Raw genomic sequence first — 10970 nt, 5'->3', positions numbered from 1 at the left:
GTACCTCCCAATATTAATACTCAATGGAAAACCTGTGATTAAGAGAAATATGTTTTCCTCTTTATAGTAGAACAGTGAGCATTACTAATACCAGCTAGTGAAAGTTATAAATGTGTAATCTTTTTTAATTCATGGGTTTGTACTTTAGAACATAGGAGCAAACATTCCAGCTATATAACCAAGCAGAGCTTAAATCTCAAATTTGTATTTAAATTAGTTCCCCTGAGTTCTCTCTGGGCACCTCCCTTTTACACATGTAGACACTTCCAGACACCTAAAGCACATTGGCTCACTCCAGTTACCTGCTGCTGCTTCTGTGTCTAGGGAACGCTCCTGCAGTTCTGGGCCTCAGTCTGAGCTTGACTGGGCCCAGCAGTATGGAATGGGCCAGCTCTGCCCGGTGGCTGCCAGTCCCACAGCTCCTTCCCAGTAGGCCAGCAGAAGCGGAATGAAATTTATCTTTATGGTAGAGTAGTACTCCATTCTGTATAAATGCACATTTTCCTTTTCCATTCATTTCCTCGTGGGCATTTATACTGGTTCTAAGATTTAGGTAGAAATTGTGAATAATATTCACACTGATTTCCATGGTGGGTGTACTAATTTACATTTCCATAAACAGTGTAGATGAGTACCTTTATTATTTGATTTTTTGATGATAGCCATTCTTTCTGGGATAAGATGGTATCTCAAAGTCGTTTTAATTTTCATTTCCCTAATAGCTTGCAATGTTGAACACTTATTTGTGTATTTATTGGCTATTTATGCTTCTAGTCTTTGATTTTTTTTTTCTTTCAGGGAGTTTAATTTTTTTGAGTTCTTTATATGGTCTAGATATTAGCTGTTGGTCTAAGGAATAGATGGCAATTTTTTTACCCTTGTTCTGCAGGTTGTCTCTTTACTGTGTTGGTTTTTTCTTTGCTGCATAGAAGCTTTATAATTTGATATGATCCCACTTCTTGATTATTGCTATTATTTCTTGTGCCATTAAGATTCCACTCAAAAAGTCCTTGTCTATGACTATGTCTTTCCGGATTGTATGTATTTTACCTTGCAGTGGATTGTTTCTGCTTTTATATGTAGATATATTTTGATTTTAGCTTAGTACGTGGTGATTTTAGTTTAATACGTGGCTAGACTCAATCTTCTGCATTTGAATATATAATTTTCCAAGGATTATTTATTAAAGAGGCTATTATCTCTTCAGTATATTTTTGGTCTCTTTGTTAAAGATCAACTTGCTATATGTACCCCAAGTTGTTCTGCTGCTTCTCTTCTGCTCCATTGATCCACAAGTGTGTGTTTTTCTAGTAGTACCATACTATTTTCAACATTGTGACTTTACAGTATAACTTCAAGTTGGGAATTACTATGTGATCTGATTTGCTTTTGTTATCAAGGATTGCTTTTGATATTCTATGTCTCTTTTTGTTCCATGTAGACTTTAGGATTGTTTTCTCTAGATATTATTTTTTAATGTATTTGGTACAGGGTCTCACTACATAGCTTTGACTCTGTAGTAATCCTCCTGTTTTCAGTTCCTTCTGCCCTCAGCCCTGGGATGCAAGCATGTGCTGCCACACCTGGACTCTGTAGCAGGCTCAGCTTGCCTGGGGATGGATCAGTGAGGAATGTGGTGCTGGGTATTGAACCCTGGTCTCTGTTACTCTAGATCTATGAGAAATATTGTTGCTGTCTTGATTGAAATTACATTAAATCTGTATATCAGAATTGGCAGTGTAACTATTTGATTATATTAGTTCTGTTTATCTAGAAATAGGGTCTATCTTTCCATTTCCTGATGTCCTTCTCAATTTCCTTTTTCAGAGTGTTATAATTTCACTGTAGAGATAAAGACTGCTTCCTTAGGATAATTCCTAAGTATTTGATGTTTTTTATGCTATTATGAATGATGATGTTTTTGTAATGTATTTTTCAGTGAGTTCATCATTGTATAGAATTGGTATTAATTTTTTGTGTTTATTTTGTAACCTGCTACATTGCTGAATTTGATTGTTAGCTCCAGGAGCCTTTGTTGGAGGCTTGTGGGTCTTACATATAAGGGGACATGTCACCACAAATAATGGTACAATGTTTTGACTTTGTCCTTTTCTATACATTTTAATTTTATTTCTTTCACTTTCATAATTGTTCTAGTCAATATTTCAAAGATTTTGTTGAATAGGAGTGATGACAGTGAACATTCTTGGCTTGTTCCTGATTTTAAAGGGAAGGCTTTAGTTTTTCCCTTTTAATATGATGTTGGAGAAGGTTGATTGTACATGGACTTTATGAGGTTAGAATAATTTCTTGAATACCTATTTTCTTCAAAGGTTTTATCATGAATGGATGCTGAATTTTGTGCAAGATTTTCTCTGTGTATATTCAGACGATCATGTGGTCTTGTCCTTGCTTCTGTTTATATGATGAATCACACTTATTGCTTCATAAACTTTGAATCATCCTTGCATCCTTGGGATGAAGCTTATTTTTTCATGGTGTATGATCTTGATTATTTAATGCATTCTGTTTCCCAGTATCTTTTAATTTTTTACTTATTTTTATTTTTAAAGACTATAAAGTAGTGATAGAAAAAAAGCATTAGAAAAGACACAAGATTTCATTAAACAAAGTTTTAGGAATTCAGCAATGGTTGCTGTATTACATGATGCTATCTACATCATTATGCAATACACAACATTATGTAATACAACAAAAGCTGTGAAATTCATATTATTGTTTGGTGAAATTCTGTAGCTTGTACTTTGGAAAAATTGTGCTTCAGTTTCATTTCCTGTTATCTAATTGTTCAGATTTTCAATTTTCATTTTGGTAATATGTATGAATCTAGAAATTACTTCTGAGTTTAATTTTTTACATATATGTTTCTGAAGTAGTTGTTAATTATTTTTTAATTGTGGCATTGTCTAAATCCAATGGTGATTTCATCTTTTTCTTTTCTAATTGCTTTGATTTGCATCTTTTCTTTCCCTATTTGGTAAGAATGGCGAAGGGTTTATCTATTTTGCTTATTCCCAGCTTTATTTATGTTTAGTCCTCATTTCATCAGTTCTTTCCAGATCTTTATAATTTCATTCCTTATGCAAGCTCCGAGTTTGAACTATTCTTTTTTCTGGTAAGACCTTGAAATTTATCATTAAGTTATTTATTTGGGCTTATTCTGTTTTTTTAATGTGAGTATCCACAGTTATAATCTTCCCTATATTGTTTCTTTTACTGTGTTCCTTAAGTTCTGTTATGTTGTACTGTCATTATCATTTAATTGTGGGACTGTCTTATTTCTTCCTTTTTTTTTATTATTTCTTCCTTAATTTCCTCTGTGACCCATTGATCATTCAGTGATGTGTTATTTAATTTCCATACATTTGCATAGTTTTTTGGGCTTTTTTGTTGTTGATTTCTACTTTTATTGTGCTATAATCTGATACTATCTATGGGAAAGATTTTATTCCTTTGCATTTATTTAGATATGTTTGCTTATTAGACAAAACACCATATGCAGCTGTAAAGAATGTGTATGTTTTTTAAAGAGAGTACAAAATAGTTTTAAAGCAGAAAAATTACAAATGATACAGAATTTCACTAAAAAAATAATACAAATTTCACATTTTGTTGTATTGCATAGTGCTGTCTTCAAATTAGTTGTTCATATATATGCATGCAAAATTGGAACAAGAAAGAATATATATATATATATATATATATATATATATATATATATGAAAGTAAGATAGAGAAAAAGAAAAAATAATTGAAAAAAGACAAAACAAATTAAAGATTGACTGCTCCTTTCCATCGACTAGCAGAAATCCACAAACCAGTTGTACAAACCATCCTCCTTACATACATAGGTATATCTCTTTCCCCATCCCTCTCCTGTCCTCAACTCAGTAAAGAAAATGTTTATTTTGTTGGGTGGAATACTCTGGTGACATGTGTATGCTGTTCCAGCTTTCCTTACAGGGACTTATAGAACACAGTGCACATGGGCATTTTAGACCTTTTCATACTAGCTTTATATATATGAATAAGTACTGAGCAGCGTAGAATATTAATAGCTTTTTGGGTTGCATGATTTTTGTGAGGTAAGGACAAAGGTAAGATGTGTGAAGATTTTTAAGTTGGCATGGGAGCCAGATAATGTATCTGTCTGAGACAGAAAAGTATGTTATTATATGACTGAATGCCTCAGAAGAAAAGATGAATTGATGAGAACAGAGAGCAAGAAGATGAAGGAGAAGGTGTTAGAATCTATGTTTCTAGATCTCACCTTTCCCATTCTCTAAAAGTGAACCCTCTATATTCCAAGACTATTAGTTTTGTGTTCTTGCTTTGCCTTCTTTCTTAGGTTATAGCTGTGAACCCTACAACAACCCTGCTGACTTCTTCCTGGATGTGATTAATGGAGACCCCTGTGCTGTGGCACTAAACAGACAAGAAGAAGACCATGAAGGTTTCTGACTCTTAGATTCATATGCTTTTGCTTCATTGAGCAGAACCTTAGTGTGGTGGCTCATGAAAGTGTATCTTTGTGAACTCACCTTAGTGCAGTGTTCTGATACCAGTCAACAGCCTTCTCCAAAAGTGTTGTGGATGTTTTCAATTTAAGTGATGAATGGGAATTTATGTAATCCTGTCAATTGTTAGATGAGTTTCCATTAACAAATATATTCACTGGTTCCATCATTTTTAAAATAAGCAATTTGATATCACACATTATGCTTTTGTAGGTAGTAGAAAGCATGAACCAGATTTTTTATTTTTTTATGTATTTAGAACAGGGTCTACAGGGTCTAACTCCATAGATTGGACTCATAGTTATTCTGCTGTTTTCAGCTTCCCAAGCACTGGGATTACAGGCATGCATCACCATACCCAGTCTCAGTCGCTGTCTCAGCATGCCCTTGGGAGTGGGGAGCTGGCATGACACACTGGGGATTGAACCCCAGCCACTGAGCTCTGCCTAAGCAAGGGCTTTAGTCCTCTGAACTATCTGGCTGGCCCCCGAACCAGATTTTTAACATAAAAAATCTCTGTCTGTATGTGTATGAAAATCAGTCTATTTTAAAACTAATGTCCAAATAATTAGGAGAAGATCATTGCCTTTTCTGTATCCATAAATATGGTGGCAGTCAGATGGCTATGTTTTTCTAATGTGTAAAGCAACAATAAAGCTAGTAATATTTTATAGTCAAGCTTTTAAATTTAGGTGTTATTCAATAAGGGGGTGCAGAAGAGTGGTTTAAATTGCTTGCCATCTGATGATTTTTTTCTTTAAAGTAAATAAAATATTAATTAAAAAAGCATTAGAAACCATACAAAGTTTTACTAAACAAAATAATAGGAATTCAGTAATAGTTGCTGTACTGGATGATGTTAGCTTCAAATTAGTTGTTTAGGTTACCGGATATAAACCTGCAAAATAGAATAAAAAATAGAAAACAGCAACAAAAATGTTTTGAGAAATTAAAAGAAGAAAAAGGATAAAATGAAAAAAAAATTAAGCATTAACTACTCCTTTCAAAAGACCAGCAGAAATTGGTAGTATGATTATCCAAACTATTTGATAATGTTTTCTTTATCTATTTTACTTACAAGCCGATGAGACTGAAGAACTTTTCAAGAGACAAAAATCAGCCATAGAACATTTAGCAGAATTTTATGCCGAGTCCTCTGTCTGCAGAAAAATAAAAGATGACTTAGATCAACTCTCAGGAGGTGGGAAGAGGAGCTTAGTCTTCAAGGAGACCACCTATGTTACGTCCTTCTATCATCAGTTTAAATGGATTGCCTGGCGTTCATTCAAAAACCTGTTGGGTGATCCTCAGATTTCTGCATCTCGGGTAATCTGACAGATTCTTTAATTGTGCTGTAAATAGTCATGTGTTGGAAATTTGCTTCTGATATAATCTAATTTTGGATTGTGATTACTTTCTACTTACCATTCCATATATAGTTTCCATCCTCACCTATTTGGAAAGTAGAAACAGTTAAAATATCAAGAAAACACAGTTAAATAATTTAGGGACAAGCTTGGTGATTTCTTGGGATACTGAACTCATAAATTTTGCTGACTTAGATAAGCTGTAATGGATAATCTGTATATTTTGTGAAAACATATAAAGGAAAAGCAGTGCCCATCACATATGAAGTATCTAGTGGCTGTCTGTTTTCATGCACTGGCTCATCCCACAAGTTCAATACAAGGTCATGTCTTGTGATTTGAGACTCTAATATAGTAGTGAATAAAATGAGCAAAAATAAAAATCTCTACTCATTTGGAACATATTTCCTTATAAGATCAGAAAGATAGTAACTTAATAAAAACAGGTTAGTAGTACAGTTACAATAATGAATACATTGGATATTGTTGTCTTTGTAGTAGTTATTATTCATGTACTACTTTGTAGTAGTACATTTTCACTACAAAATGGTCCTTAATTTATATTCCCCTTTATTGTTTACCTTATTCAGAGATGTGTATTCCATCACCACTCATATATTGTAGGTGCATGAATTCAGCAGAGTAATCCAATGTAGTCCAGTGGTCTATAATAGTAGTGGGTTATCTGCATGATTGGGAATGTCAGAAGTTGTTGACTTGAGCCTTTTACAGGTCAGCATATTAATATGGCTTTACTTTATATATCTCATGTTTGTACTTTTCTGCTGGATGGTTAAGACCAAAATAAAGCAAGACCTAAATAACAAAAAATGCAATTTTTGTGTCTGACAAGGTCAGTCAGATCCCCTCAGGACTTACCTTTAAACCCTGTACAGCAGTTTGTAGATCTTTTGTCAGTGTCAGCAATGTGGATGAGTCATGGCCATTGCTTGACCATTTTGCTCTCTGTAAAAGCCTGAGAGACTATTTTCTGTCCAGGTGACTGTCCTTAGGCACACTCTACATTTTTTCTCATTTCCCTCTGTGGCTCCATAATCTATTTGATCAAAAAAAATTGGCACACCACTGAGTTACAGGATGTTAAAATACAGGTTCTCTTATGTCCTTAGTCCTCCCTGACTTTCAGGGGGTAGGCTGAAATGTTGGCTATTCTTGTAGTCCTTCTTTTTCTCTGATTTTTTTGGTCTGCAAACTTAAGTTGTTAACCCTCCAGAAGAGAAGCTTAATGATATTATTAACCTAAAATATAGGCGGGAGTCTGGCTGGGGAGGGGTTTTGGGCATGATGAGCAGAAGAAATTTATTCTTTCATGTCATTTATGCAACATTTTTCTCTTACTTGTCTTTAAAAGCACTTTATGCATGTCTTGTGTAAGATATGTATATGGTTGTTTTGGGCATGGTATGATGAGAACATAGCCATTTATAATAATCTAGGAAGTTAAATGTTATAGCATCTGCCTAATATGAGTGAGGTCCTGGGTTCACAGGTATGCACACACATATGCACACATAGCTTCATTTAGCATTTTAAACATTTAACTATAGATTACTTTTTCCGTGACTGTTCACAGCTCAGAGCACATTTTGAAGAATGTTGTATGTATAAGATAACACATTTGGAGAATTTCTTTATTTAATCCTTCTGTTTGGAGGCTGTTGGGCTCATGTCTAAATCTTGTAGAGAACATCACTTACTGCACTTTCCTTAGTTCCCATAGTGATTCCCTTTTCTTTATGAAAGAAAGACTAACACAGGTGCACCTTGTAAAAGCAGGATATAAACTATGGGATGTCTTGTTTTGTCAAGATTTTTGAAAATTAACTGAACATAATATAAAACGCTTGAAACTGATAGAAAGTATACTAATGCTAATATTGACAGTATTAGTATAAGATACTGTATTATCTATCAATACAAAAGAAGCAAATATTATGCACATAGTTTGAAAGACTATTATTCTTAACATTAATGTTGTGTGAAATTACAGATTGTAATACATATGTGCAGGCTGTTTTAATAGAACAATGGACATTTATTTTGACAACTTGATCTGTGAATTGAGATAGAGTATATGCTGAGAGCAGTGAAAATTTGCTCTAGAGTAATGGATTTTTCCTCCTAAAATTGTTTTATTGGCAAAGTAATTTTTAAGGACATGTGATTAGTGAAGGATTCATTTAAATAGTAATCTTTTGGGCTAGGGAGTTAGCTCAGTGGCATAAGTGCCTGCCTGGCAAGTGCAAGGTCCTGAGCTCAATCCCTGGTACAAAAATAAAATCTGTCTAGGCTAAACTAACACTCTACCATTGGGTTATATCCATAGTCGAAGTTTTGCTTGCTTCCAATATTAAATTTAAAGTTATCCTTTTTTCTCTTAAAACTCTTACTTGGGTATATTCACATAAGTGGTTCTCTTAAACCTCTTAAAATGTAAAATTGGGTATTTGGGTATAGGCACAAGAATTAAGAATTCCATTTAAATAGAAATTCCCAGCCATTTTGACTTTACTTTGTTTCCAAAACAACTTCCTTAGGTATCTGAATTGCTCTGTCAACTGTGTGATATTCATGATCTAACACCTCAGCGGAGCCCTGAGGCAGAAGGGCCTTATAGTCACTGGGAGGAATCTTAGTTTTTCTACTATTGTGCTCTACTGTACTGTCAGATCCAAAAACAACACCTAACTTAATGTTCAATTTAATTTGGAAAGTATTCTAAGAACATGCAATTTATATTGTATTCCCTTCTGGCCTCTCACCAAACTAATTAAAGTATTTATCTCAGTGGAGAGATTTATGTCGTACTGTATATCTTACAATAAATGATGTACAAAAAGTTTTACATCTAATTGAAACACTTTCTTTTTTCATTTTCAAAAGGCTGCTATCCCATTCATAGTGGGATTGGTTATTAGTGGCATTTTCCTTGGGCTAAGAAACCATTGTACTTTATTCCAGAATAGGTAAGTAAATTTGAATTTGTTTTGTTTTGTTTTGTTTTTGAGACAGGATCTCACAATATGTTCCAGGTTGACTGGCTGTTTATTGTATAGCCCAGGCTAGCCTCAAACTTTCAGCAATCTTCCTGACTCAGTCTCTAAGTGCTGAGATTGCAAGCATGTGCCACCACACAGAGAATAAATTAGATCTTGATTTTGAGAAAATGCGATACTTTGTTTACACTTATTATCACTTATTAAGAATTGAATGTAAAACATGTACAGGGTAAACATCCCTATTTCATTGTGTGGTAGAATTAATTAAAGCATAGAAAAGTCAATGAAAGAGTTTTTACACACGTAGGTATGTATATATGTGTAAACTATTCCCATACAGTTTATCCTTTTTATTTTATTTTATTTTTTTTTCCAGAACCAGGGATTGAACTCAGGTCCTTGTGCTTGCCAGGGAAGCGCTTATTCCACTGATCCATCTGCCCAGCCCCTCCTTTTTATCTTTTGAAGTGTAAAGTTCAGTGGAACCAAGTACATTCTCATTGTATAACTATCATCATCATCTAACTTCAGAGCTATTTTTCATTTTCCCAAATGGAATCTCCATATCCACTAAAGAACTCCCCATCCCCACCACTCTAAATCCCTAGCCAATGCCATTCTACTCCACATCTCTGAATTTGACTCTCTGAAGGCAACTTGCACACATGGGGTCACACTGTACTCCTTTTCTTGTGACTGTCCTGTTTCTTATACCATCATGTCTTCAGGATTCATCCAAGTTGTAGTATGTATTATAAATTCATTTTTCAATGCTATAAAATAGTTAATGGTATGTATAAATTACATTTTTATGCATTCATCTTCTGTTGAAATTTTGGGTTTCTTTTACATTGGCTAATGTGAATAATGTTGCTAGAATTGTACAAATACTAACGAGTCTCTGCTTTCACCTCTTCATGGAAGATTCCAGAAGCAGAACTATTTAGACATATTGTAATTGTGTTGCTCTTTGAAGAGCAACTACCAGCAGCATCTGAGGGTGCCAGTTTCTCACATCCTCCCCCAAACCAACCAACCTTGTTGTTTTTCCTTTCTTCCTTCCTTCCTTCCTTCCTTCCTTCCTTCCTTCCTTCCTTCCTTCCTTCCCTTTAATCTTCTCTTTGCTTCTCTCTCCTCATCCCACCCCTCCCCTTTCTTCCCTCCTTTTTTCTTTCTCTTTTAACTTTTATTACAAGCCAGGGGGTTTGAACCCAAGGCTTACTCACTGAGCTACAGTCCCATCTCTTAAAATTTTGAGATGAATTCTCCCTAAATCGCTAAGTTGCCAGACAGTTCTACTTTATCCTTCTCAGTATTGGCTTAAAGGTACATATTACCATACCTGGCTTTTTTAAAATAAAAAAACAATAGAGATGCACTGAATCTTTGGAAAAATATATATTTAAGTCCTTTTCCATTTATAATAATGGACTGTCTAGAGTTCGTGGTGGTTGAGTTGGAATTCATGTTTCTGGGCTCTTAGTCTTTTAACAGATATTTTCTATGTATTTTTCTTATTCTGTGGGCTGTTCTTCATTCTGTTGATAGTATGTTTGATGCTTAAATGTTTAAAAATGTAATGAAATTCAGCTTAATTATTTTGTCCTTTGTTGTTTGTGAACTAGTTTCTTTGATGTCTTTTGAGTTGTTTGATTTGAGTGTTGGTTAAGCATGTGAACTCAATTTCTCCTGTTATATGAGTAACAGAGTCACTCTTATTATCCATACTTCCTTTCATCTGTGTGACTGAAAATCAAATGTGCCTTTAAAAATTTTGTTTGTGGTGAAAGTTTCATTTTGTTTTGCTTTATGCGGGATAGAACTCAAGGTTGCTTTAACAGTGAGCAATATTCTCTTTATTTACAAATTATCTTATAAAATTGTCCAGATTTGCTTTAAATTTTCCATCCTTCTGCCTCAGCTTCCTCAGTGGCTATGATTATAAGCATGTCTCACCATGTCCAGAACACAATGGGACATTTTAAAATCTTTTTTTTTCCAAAATTTTATTGATAAACAGATAGCAATGAGACAGTTTCAAATCA

At 34.2% G+C, this 10970-nt stretch overlaps 1 protein-coding gene across 1 annotated transcript in view; it reads left to right on the top strand.

Moving 5' to 3' along the window:
* Window positions 1–10970, top strand: part of LOC101584716 (ATP-binding cassette sub-family G member 2-like) — a 99184-nt gene that overhangs the window by 53600 nt on the left and 34614 nt on the right. Inside the window, exons 8-10 of the mRNA XM_023700607.1 lie at window positions 4370–4474; window positions 5620–5864; window positions 8810–8892. Of these exons, the coding sequence (XP_023556375.1) occupies window positions 4370–4474; window positions 5620–5864; window positions 8810–8892 (433 nt within the window). The remainder of the gene's footprint in view (window positions 1–4369; window positions 4475–5619; window positions 5865–8809; window positions 8893–10970) is intronic.

The sequence above is a fragment of the Octodon degus genome, unplaced genomic scaffold, assembly GCF_000260255.1.
Source record: "Octodon degus isolate 3935 unplaced genomic scaffold, OctDeg1.0 scaffold00125, whole genome shotgun sequence".
In the NCBI taxonomy this organism is placed as follows: Eukaryota; Metazoa; Chordata; class Mammalia; order Rodentia; family Octodontidae; genus Octodon; species Octodon degus.
Note: the sequence above shows the minus strand (reverse complement) of the source record. Positions and strands in the feature narration are given on the sequence as shown.